General features: G+C 40.6%; 1 protein-coding gene across 1 annotated transcript in view; it reads left to right on the top strand.

The window, feature by feature from the left end:
- Positions 1–25,602, top strand: part of myo1d (myosin 1D) — a 486,267-nt gene extending 460,665 nt beyond the window's left edge. Inside the window, exon 22 of the mRNA XM_048560821.2 lies at positions 21,109–25,602. Coding sequence (XP_048416778.1) covers positions 21,109–21,265 — 157 coding nt within the window. The 3' untranslated portion in view covers positions 21,266–25,602. The remainder of the gene's footprint in view (positions 1–21,108) is intronic.
- The last annotated feature ends 2,226 nt before the right edge of the window (positions 25,603–27,828 follow it).

Here is a 27,828-nt window from a genome sequence, read left to right on the forward strand (position 1 = left end):
GCAGGCCTAAAGTAAATTACTACAAGGAGGCTAAGGGGTGACCTTATAGAGGTTTACAAAATCATGAGGGGCATGAATAGCCAAGCTCTCTTTCCAAGGGTAGGGGAGTCCAAAGCTAGAGGGCATAGATTTAAGGTGAGAGGGGAAAGATATGGAACAGACCTAAGGAGTTACTTTTTAACACAGGGTGTTGAGTGTATGGAATGAGCTGCCAGAGGAAGTGGTGGAGGCTGGTACAATTACAACATTTAAAAGGCACCTGGATTTAGAGGGAGATGGGCCAAATGCTGGTAAATAGGGCTGGATTGACTTAGGATATCTGGTTGGCATGGATGAGTTGGACTGAAGGGCCTGTTTCCATGCTATAAAACACTGACTATGATTTCAAACAAAAACAAATGAACACCAATAGCAGTGTGTAGCACAGAGTTAGATTTATCTGTCATTACGTTTTCTGTCATTAGAGGTATCACACCTTTGGAGAGACAGGGGAAATTGTAAAGAATCTAGGCAGCTGAAAATGATGCGTAAAAACCTAAAATTAGCAAAGAGACCTCAAAGGCTTATGAAGTTGGAGGTTCAGAAGGACAAAGCCATGGAGAGATTGAAACCAACAATGAATTTTAAGATCAACTTAACTGACTTAGGTCAATGGCACAGGATATTGGATGAACAAGGACTTTGAGAGAGGATTTGGACACATAGAGTAGTTTTAATTGAAGTCAAATTTATGTAGGATATTAGAGGGTGATCAGTGGCCATTGTAATGGCCAAGTCTAGTAGTGCAGTCAAAAATGCTGGATTTAACAGGAGATGGGTTGAGACTGGTGGAGGTTGTTAATGTTATGGACAATTTTGGTGAAAAAGTTAAATATTTGGTCAGAAGCATGTCAGTATCACTAAAGGCACAGAACTTGCAACAACTTACTTCAGTCAGGGTCAAATTTTCACATTATTTAATTTGGTATTACTTGCAAATTTCTACAGCATGCCTCTGATTCTGAGTTCAAATTATTTAAGAATGTGGTGAACAGCACAGTTCCCACCACAGGTCTTGGGACTTCTGTCCTCTGTTGTAGCCATATTCACTAGTTACTGTTTAATAGTTCTGTGATGTGTGTACTTTTTCATCCCTAATAGAGGTGTCCAATAAACAGACATGCTAGCTCAGTTGATTGGAAGGCTAGTTTGTGATTCAGAGTGATGCCAACAGTGTGGGTTCAATCTCCACACTGGCTGTGGTTACCGTGGAGGACTGCCTCTTCTCTTGCCTGAGGCATGATGGTTAAACTACCACCAGTCATCTCTATTTAGTGAGAGAGCAGCCTATGATCCAGTAGGACTATGGCAACTTTAGCTTTTTTTTAAACCTTTTCACGGTTACATATTGCCACAGGAAAACATTAGCTGTTAGGAATGGTGTGGGCCTCTTAAAATCTGATCACAGTGAAATGGTAAAATAATGTAAAGGGAAGGCATACAAGGGTTTTCAGGGTTGATAGCATTTTGCAAGTGGCTGGTTGTCTGTTTTCCCACACCACCCTCCCCTCTACCTCTACCTTCCCATTGGGTGGCCTGGCCTGGCCTCCAGTCTCATGCAGGCAGCCTGGCGAGAGCTATTGGCGTCAGAGGTTTTCTGCCCGATAGAGAGTGTCTAGGCCAGAAGGACACCAACAGATATCCAGGAGGCTTTTCCCCATCCAGCGGTGGGCTTTCCACCCTTGGTCATCCTGATCTTTAAATTATACTTGCTCCTGAGGTGTCTGATTCAGCTCAGTGACAAGCAGCTCCCTGTGGTTCTGCTGAAGCCCTTGGGTTGCTCCTTAATTAGACTGTGGGCCCCAAGGTAGCCAATTAGGAAGCCACCACCTGTAAAATCTCAGTTCCAGTTTTGCTGTTGACGAGCACAGCTTCATGATCCTATTTTTTTCACGCTCCCAAAGCCTATGGTAAATTTCAGTTCATTGTGGCGTAGTTTTTGAATGTTGGGTATAGCATGGCAGTTGACTGTAATTGTGGCCTCCAGTGTTCCGATCTTCTCTTGAGAGGGGTAGGTATTGAACATCTAATTGTGACAAAATTCAACCCTCCAGTACGACAAATTCTCAAAGAAAGGGGAAGTTAAATTCTTATATCTGTACAAAAGTCAGTCCTGTGGGTGAACACTGGTCACTGTGACTGCTCAACTCATACCCATCCTAATTGAGACGGGCAGACAGCTCAAGTACCCCCACATTGCACTGCCTACAGTTGAGTGCATAAATCCATAGCTAATGAAACAAAACAACTTATAACTAAATATAGCACACAAACTGTTACAATAGACCAGTTCATTGCTTTGCAAATTATTCACATTCAAATTATTTTAAAAGTTGAATGGAACTTGTGTCATCTCTATTAAACTGGAATAAAAATATCTATGCATATTGGATTCTATCCAGTTTTGTTTTCTCCTGCCTTGCATTTGTTCTTACCCTTTTCCTCCCTCTGACCTCTTTAAACGTTTTGGCTCCTGTTGAAGTGTATGTTCACAAGCCTCTGTGCCTTATCAATGTGTTCATTTTTTTTAGTTTGTATCTCAGTGCGGTAAATGGGAGGTGAATAGAACTTTACCTGAAATAACATAGCATAACAATGTCATTAGCTCAATGGATAGCCTCGCTCCCCATCTTTGTGTAGATTTTTGGTTTTCTGTCTGTGCTTGCATAGATCTTTAGTCTTGTCTCTGACCCACATGAGTTGGCTCAAAACTAATGTGGATCTGAAATACCATAAATGGCGTTAAGCCTGAAAGCAGCAGCTCATTATAAAGCAGTGGGTGGCCAGGACCCAGTGAGAATGAACACACATTAGGTGTTTACTGTGGCAGCTACAGCTCCTTTTATAACTCAACCTGGTCGAACCTTAATGCTAGTTAACTCAGAGGAGAGAGTCAATCAGGGACAGAGAATGACACATGCCTGGGCTAAAGAGAAGGATTGGCTAGGGATGCGCAACATCTTAAAAACAACAATCATTTTGCTCAGCAGCCCCAGCATTTTACTCCATTAGTAAGAGCAAATGAATTATCAACTTTACTTCCTGTCAGCTCTTTGTCACTTCTAATCAGAAATAAAACATCGACTTGGATCCTGTTTGCAATCACCACCTACTAACCTGTACTACAACAATTTTCCATTTTAAAAGCACTTTTTTCTTGTTGAAATAACCCATCATTTTCCATTGGAGATAAATTTTAAGAAATATTTTGAGGTTTTGTCCGTGTGTGTTATGTGGTGTTTTGTGGTTGTGGGGGTGTGGTTCTATGGCTCAATCACCGCTCCCCTCCTTGTGATGCCTTTCCACGAGAACAGATGCAACATTTGCCCCTTAAACTCCACCTACTCATCGTCCAGGCTTGCTAGTGAACCAGCAATTTACACATATCTGCTTCAGTTTGACGTACTGTATTTGGTACTCTCGCTGTGGCATGCTGTACGTTGAGAAGTGAAATGCAGATCAAGTGACCACTTTGCAGAGCTCGTCCTTTGAGCCCACAAGCATGATCCCAATCTTCTAATCACTTGTCATTTCATTTATCCAACATGGTCATTCTCAGACTCTTCTGTCCCCAGCCTCCTGAGATCTTCTAATGAAGATGAAAGAACAGCACTTTCCAAACTCAACATCTGAATTCACCAATTTCAGACCTAAACTTTAGTGCCGGTGACTCACTGTCTGCAAGACAATAATTTTTTTAAAGTTACAACTAGTTGACTAGGATGAGGCTGTGGAAGATTTGTAAGCATAGATTAGAGTCTCTATATTACTTCAGTAGGGTACAGAGAGAAACATCAAGGTTTGGATTAAGTAGAGTGGTAGGAGTGCAGGTCTCTAAGGTAGGGGTGTAGGCTAAAACACTGAAGGAGTTATGATTTGGACAGTTCAGTAATGGCAGTAATATATAGCTATATTGCTCTTCCACAAATTCAGGAGATCCCAAAGCACTTTACAGCCAATTAAATAATTGCTGTAGTGCAGTCACCATTTAATTTTTAAAAAACACTGCAAACAATTTGCACACAGTAAGCTCCCACAAACCGCTTCATATTAACCAAATTACCTTTTGCAGGGCTGGTGATTGAATAATAAACATTGGTTGTGCCAGTTGTAATAATCTCCACTGGTTTTATGCAAATTAACGTAATCTTTTGCATCTGCCTAAGAGAGGAGTCAAAGCCCTAGTTTAGTTTCAAGTGTTTCTGCAGCACACTGTCAGTACTAAACTGTAGCATCAGCCTGGATTTTGTCCTCAAATCTCTGGACATTTGAAACCCCAATCCTCCGGCTGACATTAGAAAGCTCCCAACTGAGAAAAATCTGGAGGTATTGAAAAGGTTAGTGAAATACTATGTAGGATTTTGGCAGTTAGGAGAGAAATCTTGGTGTGAAACTGACTAAGAAAACTAGGAAGTGCAGGAAATGTGAAACAAAAGCAGAAAATGCTTAAACTGAACAACAGGCCTGCTTGCACCCAAAGGAAGTTCCTCTGTGTAGTTGGTGATTCCATTCACTGTACAGATCTGCCTTGTAAGATTCCAAATTTAGGAAGAGTTGCAAGTGACCTTCAGTGACTCCTGTCTCCAACTGTTGGACTTTGCCTCAGTTCCATCTGCACATTACATGGGCCTTGGAGTCAAAAACCAACCAAAAAAAAGCTGACCTGAGATTCTCCCTGGTGCTTTGTAAGATTTGTCGAAATATGTGATTTCTGACTGTGTGTCACATCATATCCCTGTTGCCCTTTGGGCACGCCTAACTTACTTTTGTTATGTAGTGAATCAAACAGCGGCAGGGTGGCTCAGTTGTTAGTACTGCTGCCTCACAGCGCCAAGGACCCAGGTTCAATTCCATCCTCGGGCAACTGTCTGTGTGGACTTTGCAAATTCTCCCTGCGTTTGTGTGGGTTTCTTCCCACTGTCCAAAGATGCGCAGGCTACATGGATTACCCATGCTAAATTGCCTGTGTGTTCAGGGATGTGTAGATTAGGTGAATTATAGGGTGATGGGTCTGGGTGGGATGCTGTGAAGATTGATGTGGACTTGTTGGGCTGAAGGGCCTATTTCCACACTGTAGGGATTCTGTGGTTCTATGAACAAGTACAGATATGCATAGCAGCCGCCTTTTCCCTTGATGAAGCCAGTTACTATTTATATCTATGCTACTTTAAAATGACCCAAGATGTGAGTTTTCACTGTTTCTTGGATGCTTGGAGCCATATTTATGTTTCACATATTTTAAAGCATGAGCACCTGTTGTTTGCTTAACTCAAATCAGGAATTTGCTTAAAAGAAAGGCACCACTTCTATGATTTTGAGGATGCGAACATTGATCACCTGTGACTAGTTGCCCTCCAGAAGGTGATTTAACATTATCTTTCGCAGTCCATGCAGTGACGCTATGCCCACAATGTTGTTCAATAGGAAGTTGCAGGATTGTCTGAATTCATCTACTTCTGTTCTGTTGATATTCCCTCATTTCAGTTGGTCTATCATTGGTGGCCATGCTCTGTACTGTATGGATTTCATTAGTAGTCATGGCATTTATTTTACCAGTGTGGTAAGTTTCTGGTCAGTAGTGACCCTGTATGTTCATAGTCATTTCAGCAATGATAATGGTGTTGCATGATGAGATGATATGGGCTTGCTGTTGCTGGAGATTGCTATTAATCAGCAGTTTTGTCATGACAATGTTACTTTCCACTTGCTATACCAAGTGTTGAATTTCTGTCCATGAGCACAGACGATATCAATAGTAAATATATTTAATTACTATCTAATAATGGAGGGAAGGTCATTGATAAGCAGCTGAAAATAGTTGGACCAAGGATAGTGCTCTGAGGAAGTATTGCAGTGATTTGCTGAAGCTAACGCAAATGACCTTCCACAACTACTTTAATGGAGACCCTCCTACTAATCCTCCTTGAGGTCCACTTTATCAAGGCTCCCAGGTGCCACCATCAGTTTATATTTCTAACCAGTTACATTACAAAACTTTCCAGACCAAAAGCTGCAGAAAAAGTCCCTCACTTCCTGTAATTTTTTTTTTGAAGTGTAGTCGTTATTGTTGATGAAGGTTAATTTCAAAAGTTGACATATTAATCATCAAAATGTTAGCAACAGTGCTGCGTATGAGCAGTTCAAATATCTTTCTGATTTGTGGGCTGAGAGATTGGTTTTTTAATCTTTGGCTGTTTTTATCAATTAACATTTGTGTCCTCATATACTGAAACTGCTTCCATTCACATGAAAGCAAACCTAAAATAGCCAAAATTGGTCATCAAGTTGAAACAGGTAAAGAATTGCCTTACATATGTCAGAACTCAGCATACAGCTCGTCAGTGGCTCTGTGGTTCCTGTGTGTCAGTGAAAGGCTGCTGAGATCAGTCAGCATGATGAACACAACATCCGCTGAAGCAATGACCACAGTTGCAGTTGTGACAGATGCTCCAGTGCCTGAACCACAACTCCTGCTAGCATGATCCTCGCAACAGTGCTGAGGCAGGCTGCACATAAAGTCGAACTGCACTGAAGGCTCACATTTGGCATCCCCACAAAGCATTGCTGAGATTAGAATCAGCCTGAACAATTGGTTTGTTCAGTACAGCAAGTTTTGGGGTAAAGTAAGTGAATAAAACACAATTCTCTCATTCAGTCATATCCTTTTCATTTGCAGGATCGTAAGCATTGAAGCGAACAGTAGAAAAATAAAGTCTATTTCACATAATTCCAAATAATGTCTTTTGCATTTCAAATATTATCTAGTAATTTGTATGTTAAATGTCCAATTTCAAGAGAATGTGATTTGATCAGTGGAGCTTTCTTTAACTGAAAGTTTTTCAGTTTTGTCATTTCCGAAGGAGTATAACATCAGTTATTTATGTCTCACTACAACAGTGACATATCCTTCACACAATCGTATTAAACTTATACAATGAGGTACGAAACTGGGTATCACAATAGGGGTAACAAGGTATAGAGCTGGATGAACACAGCAAGCCAAGCAGCATCAGAGGAGCAGGAAAGCTGATGTTTTGGGCCTAGACCCTCCTTCAGAAATGGGGGAGGGGAAGGAGATTCCGAAATAAATATAGAGAGGGGGAGAGGCGGATGGAAGATGGATAAAGGAGCAGATAGGTGGAGAAGAGACAGGACAGACAGGTCAAAGAGGCAGGGGTGGAGCCAGCAAAGGTGAGTGAGGTGGGAAATTAGTGGGGGATAGGTCAGTCCAGGGAGGACAGACCGGTCAAGGGGGTAGGTTGAGGCTGGTAGGTAGGAGGTAGGGGTGGGGCTTGAAGAGGGAGGAGGGGATAGGTGGGAGGAAGGACAAGTTACGGAGGCAGGGACGAGCTGGATAATAAAATGTGAGGCTGGATGAACACAGCAGGCCCAGCAGCATCTCAGGAGCACAAAAGCTGACGTTTCGGGCCTAGACGCTTCATTAGAGAGCGGGGCTGGTTTTGGGATGCGGTCGGGGGAGGAGAGATTTTGAAGCTTTTAACGCCATCATAATTGGGATATTTGTTATTAGTTTTATAATAAATCAGTCTCATCTGATTTATAGAATAACTAAATTTCAAACAGTAACCACAAAGAAAATTAGGCCCGTTTTAAAGGAATTGTGATTGTCCAAGTCTAGAAGTGGAACTGATTTGACTTGTAGCATTTGATCATCTCTAACATAGATCCAATGTCAGAGCCATGCATTGTGCAACCCAGCCAGAACCAGCCTGGTGTTTCCTGTTAAAAGTGAGACTATATGAAGACACAACACTTCAACTGTACTAAAATCTTTGTGAAGTAATTAATTCAGAACTTATTTTTAAAGTTTAATTTTTAAAAGAAACTGTGTAATCCCAGCTTTTTCTCTTGCTAATGCTATCCTGTCAGCATTTCTCTTGGGTTGAGGATGCTACTGGCCCCCGGAGGTGTATGTGCAGATTTCTCCTTTAGAGTAGCAACAAAGGCAGGAAACATGGTGCATCACTGTGATCTTGATGATGTTGTCAAACCAATATTCTTAACTTCAATCAATTGTACTTGTTAAAACGTTTCAGTATATCAAAAACACACTTCTACATGTTAAGTCCCTCCTGGTGGTCTTAATCTTTGTATCAGAATTGCTTCTTGATCAAAGATTTACATGCATTGCATCTGAATGGTTTGCAATTTACAATCAACGGGTGGAATCTTTTGATTCTGTACTGTGCTCTGTGAGACTTCACCTGGATCTGTGTTACATTAAGCAGTGGAAACTGCACAAGACTGACCACGTGTATGTCGGTGCTTGCATTCTTAATAGGCATGGCAATATCCAGTGGTCCTGCAAGACTCAAGCAGGTTTGTTCTACAACAATAACTTGCATTTGTAACACCAGGTGCTTTGCAAGAACAAGCAAAATTTCACACTGAACCATAAAAAGCTATTAGGGGAAAAGCATGATCAAAGTTGTAGGTTTTATGGAGTTTCTTAAAAGTGGAGAGAAAATAGAGGCAGAGAATGGTAGGGAGTGAAATTAAAAGTTTCGGATATAGACATCTGAGGGCACGGCCATCATTGCTGGAGCAATTAGAATGGAGGATGCACAAGAGGCCAATTTTTCCTGTTCAGGTAATGACCCAGCTTGAAATCTGTCTCTACCACCCACCTCGGAGAGTGTGTTTGAAACCCTGACTGCACAGTGAATGAAATGCTTTTCCTCTTGTCAGCTTTGCTCATTTTGACATTCATGTTAAGCCCATGTCTTCTGATTCTTCATCCTTCCACCAATGGAACCATACAATTTATATCAACTCTGTCCACAGACCCTTCATGATTTTTGATCCTGTTATATGGACATACCGGACACTACACAGTGTGAATTGATGGTCACCATGAAAAATGCTGCCGCCATTCTTTTCAAGTGTAGGAAACTAGCGTGCCAAAGGGAAACCACTTTCCAGCCGAAATAGAAGAGCCTCTTGTACTTAGCAAGATTTGATTTATTGCATATTCACAATGAGTTACAGGCTTCGTTTGGGGAGATTGACATTGTGACTTAGACTTTGAGGAGGACTGAAAGTTAATTCTCTCAGCTTAGAAATTCAAAACAGTTCAGGTGAAAGGTCAGTTGACATTGTTTAGTTGGTGAAATTTATGATGCTACTTGGTATTAACCCTTTCATACTCGTAAATAACATTGACTCCAAACTTTCTTTTCCCTACGATTCATGTTATATTTTTGTGTATCATTGGATTTACTACTATCCCATCCGACTGTTCTCTTTCCATTTGCGCATGCTATTTCTCCATTGCAGTATCATGATCATTGGACATTGATCATCCTTTCTCTGTGGTGGCTTTCATGGAATTGCAGGCACCAGGTCTGCAGGCTGTACCAGCAGACTTTTACCCTCAATCCGCATATAGATTTATGCTGACACATGTAAATAGTTTAGATTCTCTCCTTCACCCTCAGCATTGACATTTATGTTCACTCCCTCAGTCATACTATTTGAGATTGCTTCTTGCTTGTCATGATCTCTGTCACAGTTACTGAGGATATTACCTAGGATGAGCAAGAAGTCAAATATTCTGAATGAACCTATTCCTTGCAAATTACTTAAGCATCTAACACCCAATTGTATATGTTACAGCTGTTTGTTCACCAAGTTGTAATGTACTCAGTGACATCAGTTATGGATTCATCATTTGACTCAAGTGGGTTATGCTCTTCAGTTTTGCTGCTTCTTGCTTGCTTTTTCATTCAAACTTTGCTGGCTGTTAAAGTGTGAACACTACCAGTGGAAAACATGTATGCCGCTCCACATGGTCCCATCTCATTGGCAGTATGAGACAAATTTCTTTTGCCAACATAACTCATCTCGGTGGATTCTGTTTTCTTTGTTTAGGTTCTGCCAAAGGAGGAGTATCCTATGAAATCTTATACCAGCTGTCCTTTGACCTGTTCCCTAACCACCTGTTTCTTAACGTTATATAGCTTTGTTCTTTCTGGCATGTAAAGAAGATTGAGGTCAAGGCATTCTTTTCTTCCTTGCCTTTTCCAAATATTTGGTATCCTTGAGTGATAAGCACACGCTTCTAAAGCCATGTATCTGTTATTTTCACACTTTATAACCAATCTTTGTATGCCTTTCTTACCACACTCCTATCTACATGAAATTATATCTTCTTTAATAGTGTCCAATGCTCTCACTTTATGAACCATATTAATATTTTTTACTGCTTTATATTGAGGCTGAGTCCTTAATTTTTTTTTAATGAAGCTTTGACTGCATTTCTTCAATGAAGTTTTTCTTAATTTATATCAGGACTGAAAATGTGGTCAGACACTGGTGTCCATCTAGGATTTTTGAAAAACTTAAACATGTACCATTGTAAGTGTACTACAGAAATTAAAACGTAGACTATTGGAATTGCACTGTAGTTGAGTTAGTAAAAATTCAGCAAGACTTCCTTATGAAGAAATAGATTGCGTGGAACTGGCTTTACTCATTTCAGTATAGCACTTAGAGCTGAGACAGTGTTTTGGCCAGGCATGGTGGTCTTTTAGTGGTATGCAGCAGTCTTTTGGCATGGCGTCGTCTCCGTGTAGACTTGCGGTCTCAAGATGATTCCTTGAAGTGCGGTCCCACCATAGCTAAGCAGTTAAGAAAGGCTGTAATGTTTGAACTTTCAGCTTTATTTCTTTTTTTTCTATTTAAAACTAAGAAGGTGTCACTGTACTATAATTACTGTAATGTTTAACTTTTAGCTTTTATCTTTCTTTCTACCTTGTTCTAATGATTCTGTACCCAGTACCTGATTCTAAGATCACGCCTAGTGTGGCGACTTCGTACACTTTTTGCTGTATTCCTGTACTTTAGTACTTGAGTACACGTGACAATAAAATCAAAATCAAATCAAATCAGATCTCCATCAGTGCTTGTGACTTTCTGCAGAGAGCCTGGCATCTTTCTTTCATTCAGTCTGGTGAAACACAAATGAAAATCAGACCCACTGAGGAGGAGAGTGGTTACACATTTCCACTTCAGTGGCACTCCACTTCTGAGAAAAGCAGAATAACAGCTGCCTGAAGCTACCAAGGCTTGACCAGCACAGGAAGTGACTTAGATGCTGTGTTCCAGCTGGTCCCAAAACTGCAACACAAAAACACGTGTTAGTGAAGTCAAAACAAAATGGTGCAACCTCCATTGTGTCTTAAAAGTCTGATACTGTTTAATGTCTGGTACAAGATCTATGGGGGTGTTCGCAACTGGACCTGGACTGCTGCAGTCCAAATAGAGCACAGATATTCAGCGCAGCTGAGCAATAGATTCCATCCATCCGAAAACTTGCACCTGATTGCATAATCACTCTTTTATATGAATCTTCCACTGCCTAAACTAAGAGAAGTGTTGCACAGAATAGAAACAATCCCCAGCTCCTAGATTATGAATTAAAATCCTGCAGCTATAGCTTGAGAAGGTTACTTATTTGGAGAATATCTAGCTGCTTTTAACTTAAAAACTAGCATTTTATTTAATACCAACGCGTACTAAAATTCTTCTCCCTCCGTTTAATAACGGCGAGTATAAATTTAATAAAATTTTGCTTGTTTTCAAGTCCAGTTGTATGCAGCTCTTAGGTCCGTCTGCATTGTGTGTGGTGACATTAACTCTCTTTTAGGTCGGCACGGTGGCTCAGTGGTTAGCACTGCAGCCTCACAGCACCAGGGACCTGGGTTTGATTCCAGCCTCGGACAACTGTCTTGTGGAGTTTGCACCTTCTCCCTGTGTCTGCGTGAGTTTTCTCCGGGTGCTGCAGTTTCATCCCACAGTCCAAAGATGCGCAGGCTAGGTGGATCGGCTATACTAAATTGCCCATAGTGTTCAGGGGTGTGTGGGTTATAGGGGGATGGGTCTGACTGGGATGCTTCAAGGGGTGGTGTGAACTTGTTGGGCCGAAGGGCTTGTTTCCACACTGTAGGGAATTTAATCATCTAATCTGATTTGGCCACTTTGTCGAGTACTTTCCCACAATTGATGATAAGGAGTTTGTTATAGATTATTTCTGAACAAAGTCTTTTTGCTGAAAAGGGAACACATTTGCACTTACCATTCAAAGCCACAGTGGAGGAAAGCTGAGCTAGATGTACTTCCTTAGCTCCCAGACCCAGTCTCAAGTCTAGTCCACACTGCCCACACTTAGCTGTCTGCTGATTGTGAAGGTCAACTGTAAAATGAATTCCAGCTGCCTCAGTCCATCCCTTAGTGACCACAAGCTGCTCCGATTTGGTATTAATTGCTGGTAAATTACTAACCTCACTCTTTGCATCCTCCTACTCTAACCCAACTACTTCTTAAAAACTTTAAGACTGTGACCAATCTTGTCTCAATTATCTTATCCTAAATGTGAGGCTGTCTGTTCTTGTTCACTGTTGCCACTTTTGTCTCCGAGTCCAAACATTGTAGGTTCAAGTTCACTTCTGAGTTTTAGACTGAAGGGCCTGTTCTTGTGCTGTGCTGTTGCTGTACTAAGTTCTACATATATCATCCATCCACACATTTCAGCTATCAGGCAGCAGAGGAAGGAGACTGCAGAGTATGTAATGTTGATACATTTTAAAATCCAGTTTTGGGTCATAGAGAAACCTAATGCATGATGTTTCTTAAACTAAAAGCCAAAAGCCCCCAAGAACAGTATCAACATCTGTTGAATTCCAGCATGGTTGAAACAAGGAAGATTTTTTTCTTAAAGGATTCGTTCTTTTCAAAAAATGCATAAGTCAGGAAAGTAAGTGGCTGTGTTGTGCAGCGAAGCTGAAGCAGATGGAAGGAGATGAAAGTGCAGTGTGCCACTGAATTGGGAGAATGTAATCCCTCGCAGCAAAACAGTCTCCCTTTTGAAATCATAGCTGTCATCCAGACTCAAAACCTCAATTTCAAACTAAGTAAGCATTAGGGATACTTTTCTTGACTTCTACATTGGCTAATTATTAAAGTCTACAATCCTCTTATAGACACAATCAGGCAATGAAGTTAGTTGTAGTCTAGAGTACTACCACGATAATGTTTACTGAAAGCCTTCTGTGAGGGAATACCAACTTATTGGCAAATATTACCAAGCACATCAGCAAATTGTATTTTGTATCATTAACATTAAAACATCCCAAGGTGCTTCACAGAAGCATTATAAGCCAGAATTTCAATATCGTCACATCAGTGCCTCGGTGAACAGATTAAACAGGTTCAGAATCTAATTTACTAGATTTCAAGACAAGGGGGCATGTTTTTAAGGGGAGAGAAAAAAGATTTTAAAAAGACATAAGGGACAATTTTTGTTTTTTTTTACAGAGTGGCTCATGAGTAGAATGAACTTCCAGAGGAAGTGGTGGATGTGGGTACAGTTACAACATTTAAGAGACATTTGGATAAGTACATGAATAAGGAATGTTTGGAGGAATATGGGCCAAATGTTGGCAGATGGGACTAATTTAGCATGGGATTATGGTCGGCATGGACTGGTTGGACCAAAGGGTCTGTTTCCATGCTGTATGACTACGACTGACTACTTCAGTTATGTTTTGTTTGAGGAAGCTGGTCTGAAAGAAACATTGGATTCAAGAGTGGATGGAGCTGAATTGTTTGGCTTTGTTTGTGACCAATACAAACAGTGGGTACCATGCACAAAATTTCAACATTAATGTTGCACGTGCCAGTAAAGCAGCATACTGCCTGGCATTCGCTGCTGGATAGGTAGTGTTAAAACCAATCGAAGATAGCTTTGTTCTGAAGTCAAGTCAGCTCTTAACTCCAGATTGACATGACAACTTACCTTAAATGCTGGAAATGAACAAAGGCATTGATGCATGATTACTTTAAGTACTTAGAGAAGGAGAAAAGTTTTTAGTTACACATTACATAAATAGCATAGCAGCACCTTTAAAAGTAACATGGGCTCAATAGGGATCAGTAACAAAGGGCCCATTGCTCAAATACCAAGGTATGCATGTTAAAAATCTGCTGCTACTGCTTGTCCTAGGTTTGATATTGTAACTGTGCAACTTGTTTTGTCCATACAGTGTTGCTGTCATGCAGGCATCTCACCTCTACAGTCACAGACAGTTGTAGCTGAACATATTACAGACATTCTTCGGAAAATTCACCACTGTTTCACTTCAGTCATTTGTGCATGTGGGTGAAACCATGTGTGTGCAGGTGGCTCTTGAATGCAAATGCCATATTAAATGGTGCTCAGCTTTGGGAATAGATACTCCACAATTAGCATCAGTAGAGAATACTAATAATCAGAGGGAAAACCAAAGACTTGCATTCGATTGTTAATTCAGCCTGCTCATCCTATAGGCACGTTAACATTTCCCATCCAACCCTCTGACGTTATCTGTAATTATTATACATTTACAACATCAAGGCTAAGGGTTAAAGTAATATTTCTAACATTTAGTAATTGACCTCCATCTTCCATTCACAGTGCTCTGGAAAAACAATTGAATTTGTATTGGTGTTTCCGTATTTAACCAAGAGTGATCATTTCTAGTCATCTTTTCAGCCTTATATTGGCATCACTGCAATGTGCCCTGTTCTCAATTCATATGGTTGTGGTCACAAAGTGTCAGCAAAAAAATGCTGAAATATTTGTGTTTGTCAAAAGCCTGAAAATAAACAAAACTTGAAAAGCTTAGCATTGTTTACCAGTTAAAAATATTAAAGGATTTAAAATGAAATTGTTCTAACCTGCAAACTCTGAGTTGCAATTTTTCATCACTTGTTCAAGAGCATGCTTTTGTTGTTCTTGTGAAACCCCAATCATCTTGCCCATCAAATATTTACCATTGTTAAGTCGGCCTTGAACCAAGAACAGGAAGTCTTGAGTTCTTAAACTGGACTTGCAGCAATGTAAATTGTCAGTGCATGTTTGTTGATGAAAGTAATTTCAACCTGTTTAATAGACAAGACATTTTCATTGAGAGGTCATTTCACATTGACCAAATGAATGGAACAAAAAGCAAAAGATGCTAGAAATACCTAACATCATGGAGAGAAACAGGGTTGACTTTTCAGGTTGAGACCAGAACTAAAGAGTGATAGAAATATGAGTTTTTAAGCCATTAGACAGTGGGAAGAAGCAGGAAGATCAAAATGGAAGCTCTATGTTAGTATGGGAAGCAAGATGGATTAAATAACCATAAGTTTCAAGAGAGAACAGCCAAAGGGGGTGTTAAATACGTAATATAAGAAACCACATCTTACCGACATTGCTTTTAAAATTGGAGAATGTACATGGAGTTGTTGACACCTCGGAAAATCAAGTAAAATTAACTTATGTGGGGACACAGTGGCTTCAGCTGGTCTGGCCTTACATGTGGATCCAGACCCACAGCGATGTGGTTGCCTGTCAGTTGCTCTCTGAAATGGCCTAGCAAGCCATTCAGTTGCATCAATTGCTGCAAAGTCTCAATAAAGAAATGAAACTAGACGAACTCGGGCACCGGAAAAGACAACAGTAGAAACAGCCCTGTTGACTGTGCAAAGTCTTCCTTACCAACATCTAAGGGTACTGCCAAAACTGGGAGAGCAATCTCACAGATTAATTAAGCAACAACATGACCTTGTCTGTTATGATTCTGTGAGTATGACAGTGTCCCAGATACCACGATCACCATCCCTTGTAATGTTCTGTCCCACTGGCAGGACATTCCCAGCAGAGACAGCAGCACCATGGTATACAGTTGGGAGGAGTTGCCTTAGGAGACCTCAATATTGAATCAGGACCCCAGAGCAGCTTCACATAGCGAACTTCCTTGGCTGATGAATCAGTACTCCTTCATTGAGAACAAGACTTGGCGGAAGCACTGAGAATGGCAAGGGTGCAAAATGAACTCTGTGTATTTCAGTGCCCCGCGCCAAGAGTGGCTCCCACAGCAGCATGGTTGATCGAGCTGGTCAGGTCCTGAAGGACATAGCTGCTGGTCTGGCTCTGCAGTGGGTGGTAAGGGATCCAATCATCATAGATCATCGTAGAATCTCTACAGTGTGGAAACAGGCCCTTCGGCCCAACAAGTCCACACTGACCCTTGGAGCATCCCACCCAGATCTATCCCCCTATAACCCACTTAATCGACACACCCCTGAACACTATGGGCAATTTAGCATGGCCAATCCACCTACCCTGCACATCTTTGGACTGTGGGAGGAAATCCATGCAGACACGGGGAGAATGTGCAAACTTCACAACAGACAGTTGCCTGAGGGTGGAATCGAACCTGGGTCCCTTGCGCTGTGAGGCAGCAGTGCTGACCACTGAGCCACCGTGCCGCCCCAACAGGAGGGAAAAACATTCTTGTCCTTATCCTTACCAACCTGCTAGCTGCAGATGCATCTGTCCACGATAGTATCGAGAATATTGTCCAAAGCACAGTCCTTGTGAAGTTGATGTCTCTCCTTCACATTGAGAATACCCTCCATTGTGTTGTGTGACGCTATGACCAGGCTAAACAGGATTGGCTCCAAACAAATCTAGCACCAACGTGGCCCTGTGGACCATCAACAGCAGCAGAATTGTACTCCAGCACAATCTGTAACCTGTGCATATCCCCCACTCAGCCATTACCATATAGCCAGGAGATCAACCCTGGTTCAATGGAAAGGGCAGCAGGACATATCAGGAGCACTACCAAGCATACCTAAAAATTAGGTGTTGATCTGGTGAAGCTACAAAGAGGATTACTTGCATGCCAAACAACAGAAGCAACAAGCAATAGACGGAGCAAAGCAAGCCTACAATCACGGATCAGGTCTAAGCTCTGCAGTCCTGCCACATCCAGTCGTGAATAGTGGTGGACAACTCACTGGACAAGGATGCTCCACAAATATCCCCATCCTTAATGATAGAAAAACCCAACATGTCATTACAAAAGGCCGCATCATTTGCAGCAATCATCAGCCAGAAGTGTTGAGTGAATGGTATGTCATGGCCTTCTTCAGTGGTCTTCAGCATCACAGATACTAGCCAATATGAACAATTTGATTCACTTCACATGATAATCAGAAATGACTGGAGGCACTGGATACTGTAAAGGCTATGGGCCCTGACAATATTTCAGCAAGACTTGTCCTCCAGAACTTGCCATTCCTTAGCTAACCCGTTCCATTACAAGTATAAGACTGGCATACACTGAACAATGTGGAAAATGTCCCAAATATATCCTGTATACATAAAGCAGGACAAATCCAACCCTGCCAATTCCCATCCCATCAATCTACCCTCAATCGTCAGTAAAGTGATGGAAGGAATCATCAACTGTCAAGCAGCACCTGCTCAGTGACGCCCAGTTTGAGTTTTGCCTGGGCCATTCAACCTCATTTCAGCCTTAGTTCAAATTTGGACAAAAGAGATGATTTCCAGAGCTGAGGAGAGAGTGACAGCCCTTGACATCAAGGCCACATTTGACAGAGTGTGACATCAAGGAGCTCTAGCAAAGCTGGAATCAACGGGTATCAGGGTTCAGACTCTGCTGGGGTCATACCTGACACATAGGAAGATGATTTTGGTTGTTGGAAATCAACCATTTCACCTTCAGGACATCTCTGCAGAAGTTTCTCAGGGTAGTGTCCTAGACCCAGCCATCTTCAGCTGCTTCATCAATGATGTTTCATCTATCAAAAGGTCAGAAGTACGGATTTTTGCTGATGATGGCACAAGGTTCAACACCATTTGTGATGACTCATGCTGAAGCAATCCATGTTCAAATGCAATAAGATCTGGACAGTATCCATGCTTGGGCTGACCAGTGACAAGTAACATTCTTTCCACAGATATGCCAGCACTGACCGTCTCCAGTAAAAGACAATCTCTTTAACCCTTGACATTCATAGAATCATACAATCCCTACATTGTGAAAGTGAGTCATTCAGCCCATCAAGTCCACACTGACTCTCTGAAGAGCATCCTACCCAGACCCTGCAACCCTGCCTGTCACATGGCTAATCCACCTTGCCTGCACATCCCTGGACACTATAGTATTGCCAGTGCACCTAACTTGCACACATTTGACTAGGAAAATGTACAAACTCCACACAAACAATCGCCCAAGGCTAGAACTGAACCTGGGTTCCTGGCCAGTAGTGCTAAACCCCTGAGCCACCGTGCTGTCTTCAAATGGTGTTACCATCACTGAATGCCTCACTGTCAACATTTTGGGAGTTACCAATGGCCAGAAACTCAACTGAAATCACCACTTAAAAAGAGTGGCTGCAAGGGCAGGCCAGAGGCTAGGAATACTACGGTGTATAACTCACCTCTTGACTCCCAAAGCCTGTCTATCATCTACAAAGCACAAGCCTGGAATGTGATGGAATACTCCCCACTTGTCTGGGTGAATGCAGCATGAGTACTACTCAACAAGCTTGACAATATATTGGACAAAACAACTTGCTTGATTGGCACTACACCTATCAGCATCCACTCCCTCCACCACCTATGCTCAATAGCAGCACTGTGTATTATCTACCAGATACACTGCAGAAACTCATGAAAGCTCCTCAGACAGCGTCTTCCAAAGCCATTACCACTTCTACTAGAAGGACAAGGGTTTCTAGGATGATGATGATGGGCAGCAGATACATGGTAACACCACCACCTGCAAGTTCCCCTCAAATCCATGCACCATCTTGACTTGGAAATATATCACCAGTCCTTCAGTGGACAAACCAGTGTCACTGAGTCAAAATCCTGGAATTTCCTCCCTAACAGCGTTGTAGGTCAACCTGTGTACTGCAGTTGTTCAAGAGGCCACTCACCATCATCATCTCAAGGGTTCTAGGGACATCCTACGAATGAATAAAAATAAATGCATTTAAGACATTATTGCTTTCTGGTGACATTAGCATTATTTGTTTTGGGTTTGGGAGATCTTAGCATAACAACAACTCTGGTTAGGTTGAAGTTCAGCATTGACCTGTGATGTGTGTGAAACAGAGAGAAGCAAGGAAACATTCAGACATTAGCTGCATCAACTCTGTCTTTAAAATTGCTCTGTCCCCAATTTTATTTAAACAGAGCAGAGAAACTACATTTGGGGGTACTGAAAGAAGTAATTCTAAAACCCTGAGACAACAGAAAGAGAGCCAAAAAAGTGACCAGTGAATTACGGACTGATCGCTGCTGTGCAGATAAGATCAAGGCATCATCAAACAATCAGATGAATTGTAACACTAACTCAGCAGGCCAAGCAGTATCTTAGGTGCTAAGATGCTGCTTGGCCTGTTGTGTTCATCCCACTCCACACTTTGTTATCTCGGATTCTTCAGCATCTGCAGTTCCCATTATCTTTGTAACTCCCTAGTTTTATCTTTTGTACTGGTGATATAGAACCGTCATGATTTTTTTCCTCCTTCCACTTATCATGTTTCTATTTTTTCTTAGTGTATGTGTGTGTGCATAATTTTTTCAAAGGGTGAAAGGTTAAAATAAATAATATAATTTTGGCTGTCCTAATTGAGCTGTGTTGCAGTAGAGATTTTTCTCCTGTTACTGAAAAGACCAGGTATTTGTTTGTTTTTGTCCTGGCAGCAGTCAGTCAGGGGCACATTGGAATCTTCAGTGGTTTCATTGACCTGTAACATTTGTGGTGACTCGGAATGCTGGAGCCTGATTTCCAACATACAGCACCAGTGTTGTGATGGTATAGAACAGAAAGAAAAGTTTTGTCCAAATGAGAACTGAATGGCTACAAAGCAGGAATCTAAATGCAACATGAAGTGAAGGAATAAAAAACAAGTCCAACCTGGCAAAATGGTAAAAAATGCAAAAAAAACATGAAAAATTAATAGTGCATGTTTAAGGGTTGATGTAATTTTGCTTTTGAGACAAAGGGAAGGAGGAGTCTTGCTGAACTTCCAATCATGTTGATTTGGGAGTGCTGCGTCTTTTCACCTCCATGGCGATGGACATTATTGGTGTTTGAGGGAGACAGAGAGCAATTAACTAGAGTGAGTGAGCTTCAAACTTAGCACTCAGAACCACAAAATAAGGCAAATACAAAATGCTTAAATCTTGAGCATTGTATAACAGTTCAGTTCAGTACATACAGTAGGTAATCAGTCTAGACAAGATCATAAAAAAGATTCCGATGGATATTCAATGCTACTAGTTGCCATTCTATATTTGTGACATGCTCTTCCGGTTTTAAACACCAGATCTCAGTTTGTGAAACCACAAGGCCTGCTTAGACGCAGACATACAACTTCAGTTCATATTTTGTTTGCATACCCTGACTGCCTCCTATGTAAATATTAAATGATGTTAAAGTTAAAAAATTGTGAAAATGGCCTGCAAGTGTCAGATATGCTCAGGCAATGCTGTCTCAATATTGCTTCAAGTCTATGTTGGAAGTCATTCTGTTTTCTGCCCTGAGGAAACCAAAGTGCCGTTGTCAGACACTATTTTAAAACAGGATTTCAAGCTTTCCAATTCTAGATTTGTCTAATTAATTAATCCCTGAGGGACGATCTAGCTGTGTTTTGCAAGGCACCAATGATTCAAACCAGCTTCCATCTATTTGTACTGCTGATTGTAACATTAAATGTTTGTGCTGATGTCTATACAATAAAAAAACCTTTCAAAGGACAAGGAGTTAAAGCATCACTATCTGGGCCAAGTGGTTGTGTGTTATAGAAATGTTGGGAATTTCTTTCTGCTCTTATCCATAAAAATCAAAGCCAAAACTATTGACTTTAATACTATACAGCAAGTTTTATTGTGTAGAACAACAACCACAAATCCTGAAAACCTGCCAAGGTGCTCAGCTGGGTTTGGAAATGGATACTTTACTGTGTGGGGTGTCATTGAGAAAACCTCTGTTAGGGCTAAAAGCTGCAAGCGTGGCTTTCAAAAGGCCAGTATGTGCTTCAACTCTCACAAGACAATCAAAGAACAATGAGAGTCACCAGTTTTCCGTTTCTCTCGGTCTGCACTAGTTACTGCTTGTGGTTGTGAAAAATCATGAGCATTTACTTAAGAAATAGGCAATTTGATTAAATGGTTTCAATTTCTTTTCCTGTTTCCAGTGAGAAGAGGCACTTCCAAGTGAAGGTGTGTGACCCCATTCAATGCTCCATGCATGGGAAGAAGTGCACCATCGCCGTGGAGACAAAGATCAACCAGTCGCAGCCTGACTTCACCAAGACACGCTCAGGCTATGTTCTCTCATGGCCTGGCAACTAGAACTGCCTCTGCCTTTCTGAGTTTCATCTTGTCCAAAGCCAGAATGCCATTTAAACTTCATTAATTCATAGGCTAGCACCATTAATGCTTGGGGCAATGAAAAGACCAGACCAGGTTGATGTAACTCTCATAGTGCAAAAGTAATGCCCTCCAGTAGTCTCACCTCTTCTGTCTGACCTGCATTAAGCTCCATGCTGTGTTTCATTTTCATTGCCACATTCTTTGACCTACACTTGCTAAAATTGGCTTTGTGTCTTTTATGTTCACCTCTTAGCTGGTTTCTGCAATTTTTTAAATATGACAATCATGCACAGCAGGCTTTAGACTATAGCTTATTAGGGTTAAGGACTTTTGCACTCTATTTATTACTTCTATTAAAGTAAACCTTATTTTAAGAATAGAAAGATACAGAGCAAGATTCTACAATATAAAAATGATAAATGAGTTTACAGATTTAGAATATCTATTTCATTATTAGAGTACCAGAATTTGTGGTGCTAATCTGGTTTTCAAGTGCCTGTTTATTAATTTACTGGAGTCAAATTTCTGCTAACTTTACTGTGTTTGGAATATTTTGTTAGGCTGAGACAGTTGTCTGAAAATGGATTCAAACAGTTCATTCTCTAATTCTCATCCTGTGTGATTGACTCGATGTGGTCACCATATGAAAATCAGACCATATTGCAGTTTCTTATTTTAAAAAAAGTGAAGTCACCTTGTCTAGTATCTCTAAAGGAACAAAAAAATTCTCATTTGCAAAGTATTTTCTACTATTGAACCCAGTTTGCACAAGGTTTATGTAATGTCAGCCATGGATCAAATTTCAAACCATTCTTGGACTTTTTTTTTCCACACCTCCCACTCACCTTCACCTCTTCCTGAATGTACATGTACTTTCAAAGTTGGATCAGTCAGATCAGAAGTTGTGCTGGGGACCTCATCAACACCTTGTGGTAGCATTATGACAACCTGTATGATCACAACTTAATATTTGATTGGATACAGCACAACACAAGGTTTGTCATTAGATTATCTGAATCTTATTTGAGAGCCTTTTATGAGGATGCCACATTTTCTTCCCCTGAATCTAATTCCCCCACCTCTGCATCTCTAGTCAGCACCTCAAGCAGCTCAGTGAGTATGAATGCAGGCCAGTCCACAAGATCAGTGTCACCTGCTAGGTGGAATCAAGGACTGGCCATCTGAGATTAAAAGTCTACCCAGTATGACCCCTCTTTTTTTGTACCTGTGCCCATTGCCCCTCCACAAACTCAGTTAATCAATTAATACAGTATGTCCCTACTTGTTGAGAAGGTGAACAGAGCACAGAAAGCTGCATTTGCTCAATGGCACTGAGTGGCAGACACTTATATAGTGCTATTTCAGGACAAAAATTGCACTTGTTTTATGCAAAAGGTCTCTGTTTCTCAGTACTGTATTTCCATTGCTATCGACCAAGGATAAGACAAGATAGATCTAAATAGGAATCAGTCAGTTGTTCATTAACATACATTATGTAAAGGGGTATTCAAAATTGAAGGAGGTAGATTCTCAATACTGCAGAATGGTTTAGTGATTCCTGTGAAGTGATTAATTTTCTATGAAATTCTAATCGGGTGATTGGATGATCACGGTGAAATAACAATGATTATTTTCCTTTAGCCCTGTTTGCCAATTGTGCGATACTGTCTACAAAATGATTGGTGAGTACCAATCAAATCAAATTTCTGCAGAGCTCCCCAATCTCTGAACAATTGGCAGAAACCTCCAGAAATATACATGCATAACTGTTTACCAAAGGTTTTCCTCTGAAGTTACAAGAGGAGATCAATCGTTTATGTGGGATCTCTCTCTAATGTGGAAATTTCTTGGTGACAGGTGAAAATAATCCACAGAGCAAGCTGGTTAGCATCTGAAAGTGATAAATAAGCTAACGTTCCACAAAAAGAGTTCTGATTAAGGATCGCCACTGAGGAATGAACCTATCTGTACTTACGTCAGGTGTTGATTGCATTTCCATTAGAAGAGTTAGATCTACAATTTTGGCAGAAGTTCCTGTAACATGAGCATTGTTTATGGTAGTAATTTTCCCCTTGGTTCCGAAGATTACAGATTCAAATCTAACTCCAAGGGGTGAGTACAGATGATTTGAGGAATGCTGCACTGTCAGCGATGTCACATTTCAGATGATATATTAAACTAAGGCCCTTTCTGCCCTCTTAATAGAACACAAAATGTCTGAAGCAAAATAGGGAGATTTGCCTGTGTTCTGGCAAATACCATTTCCTCAGCTGGTCATTGCTGTAAGACCTTGCTGTATGCATGCGGCTCTGAGATTGGTTATGAGTCAGCACACTTTAGGACTGACCAGCATGTGAAATGTAAGTTCATTCATTCTTCCTGTGGTACTGTAGTCCAAATAACACTGTTCTTTAGCAATGATGTCAGAACCATGGAAACAGTGCGTAGGGGTAGGTCTGTTGTAACTTTGTTTTGAAGAAATGATAAATACGATTTCTATTGAAACACTCTTCTTTGCATTTTAAACCACTTCCGTTTTACATGCCAATATAATCTAAGTTCCTTGATGAGATCATTTTCCTGTCATTACTATTTTTCTCTATATTATACAAATTATGCGAAGCTGAGCAAACTGAAGTTCTAACTACCACCATTACTGCTTGCCTCTTTGTCCAATCTCCATATGTGGGTGCAATCGAATCTTTGTTCAATCTGCAAACCTATCTAATCCGGTCTGTGACTGGGGCCGCCTTGGCATTGCATGTCCTAAGTTATAATTTTTTTAATTATATGAAAGCTTTACTGTTCTTCAGTTGGCATGGTTATATATAGTCATTAAGAAAATGCCGTTTGTTTTAGCAAAAACTTAAATTTACTTAAATGTGCTACAAGGCTTTTATTATAAGAAAATCATTCGCAAGAATTAAATATATAGGCCAAAAACCCAAATGTTGGTATGCAGGTACAGGTACCATATTACCAACACAGGATATAAATAGGCTGTGTTTGATAGAAGATGTTCTGTATCATTAGAGAGCTATTTTACTTGGCTTGTGAAGAAAATCACAAAAGGCTAAAGTCCATCATTAGCCTTTCTTTTTAATGTACCATTTTGAAAATGTCAGACCATTTGGTGGCATAGAGATAATGGATTTTACTTTCTGCCGTATGCAAGTTTATCAGTACTATGTTATATCAGTACAATGCTACTAATTAATACTCAGCTGTATTCCAAAGAATGAAGTAATAACAGAAAGTATACACATACTACTGCATAAGTCATACAATAAACCTTGATCATTATTTATTTAGCTCGCACTAAAACACTTCACGCATCTTCAGTAATTTGCTGTGTTGTGCTAAATGGTCATGCTTTTTCCATCCTGGGGAGGTTCTTTATTTGGCTTTCAATGCTCATGGCTCATGGGCTATTGTGTTTTTCTGCTCAGAACTTTTCTATTGACTGCCTCAATTTGATAAAAAATTCTCTTTGGTCACATTTGACAATAAACTTAAAGGTTAGTGTTTTGAGTAAAGGGGTGCTAGTTTCATCTCTGCAACCTGAAATCAGGTTTCTGTGCCTGCACATAATTTGTTCACTTCGCTCTGAGGCTGTAAGAGTAATTGACATGGTCCATGCAGGAATTGAGGCAGTGACAGAGAAGTTGGAGCTACACCTGTTATGGTGAGTAAGAAGGTGCACAGAATTACCCCAGTTTGTAGTATGCTGTCAATCCCTGCCACAGTCAAGTGCACACAGATCAGCTTTGGTGTTATGCAAACAGTTGGTCTTGCACTGTAGCCCCTGTTTTTCCTTATTCAGGGAGATGGAAGCAAAAGCATGATGAAAGAACATCAGAAATGCAATTAAAGAGCCAGCAACACAACACTGCTCATCATTGCCTAAATACTCTGGAATTCAGATCATTAGAACTCATACAGCTGGGATCTGTAGCTTTTGACTCTGCCTTAGATATTGCCAATTGTAATAAAATGATGTATTTAATCAGGAATGTATTATGTGCTATGTATAAATCAACTTTGTTTAGAAATTTAATATACAGAATTCAAATTAACCATGCGATAAAATATTAGGATCAGGAGCATAACATTTTTTTGTATACAAACATTCTTTATTGCTCTGTTCATTTGCTTTAATCAAGGATTATAGTGCAATTTTTTTTATAATTTGTAATTTAGTTGTATTTCTGATCTATTTTGTCCAGTTATCAACTTGACAGGATAGGCAATGAATTTATTTTCGTAATTACTTGATATTTTCCAGACCACAAGAAAAGTTAGTGCTTTCGTCAATTAAAAGCCATTCCTGAGTATTCTTTTTGTTGTCTTTTGATTTATTCTGACCGATTGTATGGTTCAAATGCATCTGTACCACATATTAAAGTTTATACATTCATTCCAAATGCAAGGGTCACCAATCTTCAGCTGCTCCAACAATGACCATTCCTCCATCACAAAGTCAAAATTGGGTATGTTTGCTGTTAATTGCACGTTGTTCAACACTGTTCACAACTCCTTAAATACTGAAGTAGTCCATATACAAATGTTGCAAAACTTGGATAATATCCAGGCTTGAGTTGACAAGCGGCAACTAATGTTCGTACCGTGCAAGTACAGGTAACGACCATCTCCAACAAGAGAGAAGCTAACCATTGCCTCTTGACATTCAGTGATATCACCATGTCTGAATTCCCCATTGCCAATATCTTTGGTTTTTTCACATTTTTATTCATTCACAGGACGTGGATGTTGCTGGCTAGGCCAGTACTTATTACCCTTCCCTAATTGTCCAGAGGCTAGTTACAGGTTAGCTACATTGCTGTGGGCCTAGACCCTCCCAAGAGTAGAAACTGCCTCTCCACATCTACTGTGTTAAACTCCTTAAAGCTCTTATGTTTCAGTAAGGTCACCTGTTTTTAGTTTAAACTCCAATGAATACAAGCCCAACCTGCTCAATTTCTCTTTGTAAAACGATCCTTCCATTCCCAGAGTTATCTAGTGATCCTTCACTGAACTGTGTCCACACCGGTATATCTTCCCATAGCTAGGGAACCAATATTACAGCTATGGTCTGACTAGTATCTTACATGGTTTTAGTAAGTCTTCCCTATATTGTACTCAATTCCCTTCAGAATAAAGCCTAACAGTCTATTTGCCTTCCCAATTGCCTGGTGTATTCGAATGTCAGATTTTATTTTTGGCTCATGCATAAGAACAACCCCAAATCCTTCAGCCTTCAGTTTCTTTCCAGTTAAACAATATTCATCTCTTCTGTTCATCCTACCAAAGTGCATAACCTCACATTTTTCCACATCATGTTCCATTTGCCAAGTTTTCAGCACTTGCAAAACCTAACTCTGTCACTATGTAGACTCACAAGAGTGAGGCCTTTCCAAGTGTTTTTGTGTCATGCACAAAATTAGTGATAGCAGCTGCATTTCTGTCATCTGAGTCGGTAATATATATTGTAAATAATTGTGGCCCCAGCACTGATTCCTGTGTCACTCCACCAGTTACGGGTTATCACCCCTACTATCCTAACTCCTCTATCTTCTGCCCGTTATATTGTCCTCTCTCCATGCAAATAAACTACCCCTGACACCATGGACACTTATTTAGTAGCCTTGTGTACAATCTCTTATCAAATGCCGATTTTGAAAATCCAAAGTTAACTTTTATACTACCTCTGCTGATTCCTTTTCATCCATCCTATTTGTTACATCCTCAAAGAATCGTAATAATATTTTCAGACATAAAATTTCAGTGCTAGTGTCAGTACCCAAAAATTGAAACCTGTTCCAACCACACCAATTTTTGAGTCACACATGTCACCCTTGCCTTTTATTTACCCTCTGCCAACTTGCCCATTGTTCGGGTAGTAATCTAAAGATTATTGCCTTGGAGATTTTGCTCACTGACCTTCTAACTGGTCAAAATCTGGCAGCAGAACTTCTTCGCTAGTCCTACACGTGCTGTTAGCATCAATGTGGACAAAGATAAATTGAATCCTTCCTCTCCACTTTAAGTTCATCCCTTGGCCCAAGGTGATGGTCTCAACCTTGGCACTGGGCAGGCAACATAGCCTCTAGGTCTCTCTTACACCGAGTTGGAAAGCACAATACCTATCCCCATAATTATACTGTCTCCTACAGCTACTGCATTCCTACTTGCCTCACCTGAATGGATCGCTGTACCACTATGTCATGTCTAATTTGTTCATCCTACCTGCAGTTCCCATTCTTATCCATATAGCTCAAAAGACCTCCTTAGCAGTTGCGTGATTGCAGGGTTGGAGGCACGTTAAAAGCTGCCCCTTGTGTCCCTATACCACCTGCATCTGCAATCACACCTTTCTGTCCTTGATCACTGACTAAATTTGAGTGGTTTAGTCTAATGAGTGTAAGTGCTTCAAGGAGCAAAGTGTCCAGGTTATTAACCTCGATTTGATGCAAAGTCGACAGCTTGGACTCTAGCTCTTCAACTTGATTCTGAAGTCAGTCAAACTGCAAACACTTGCTGGA

Source organism: Stegostoma tigrinum, chromosome 31 (assembly GCF_030684315.1).
Source record: "Stegostoma tigrinum isolate sSteTig4 chromosome 31, sSteTig4.hap1, whole genome shotgun sequence".
Taxonomy (NCBI): domain Eukaryota; kingdom Metazoa; phylum Chordata; class Chondrichthyes; order Orectolobiformes; family Stegostomatidae; genus Stegostoma; species Stegostoma tigrinum.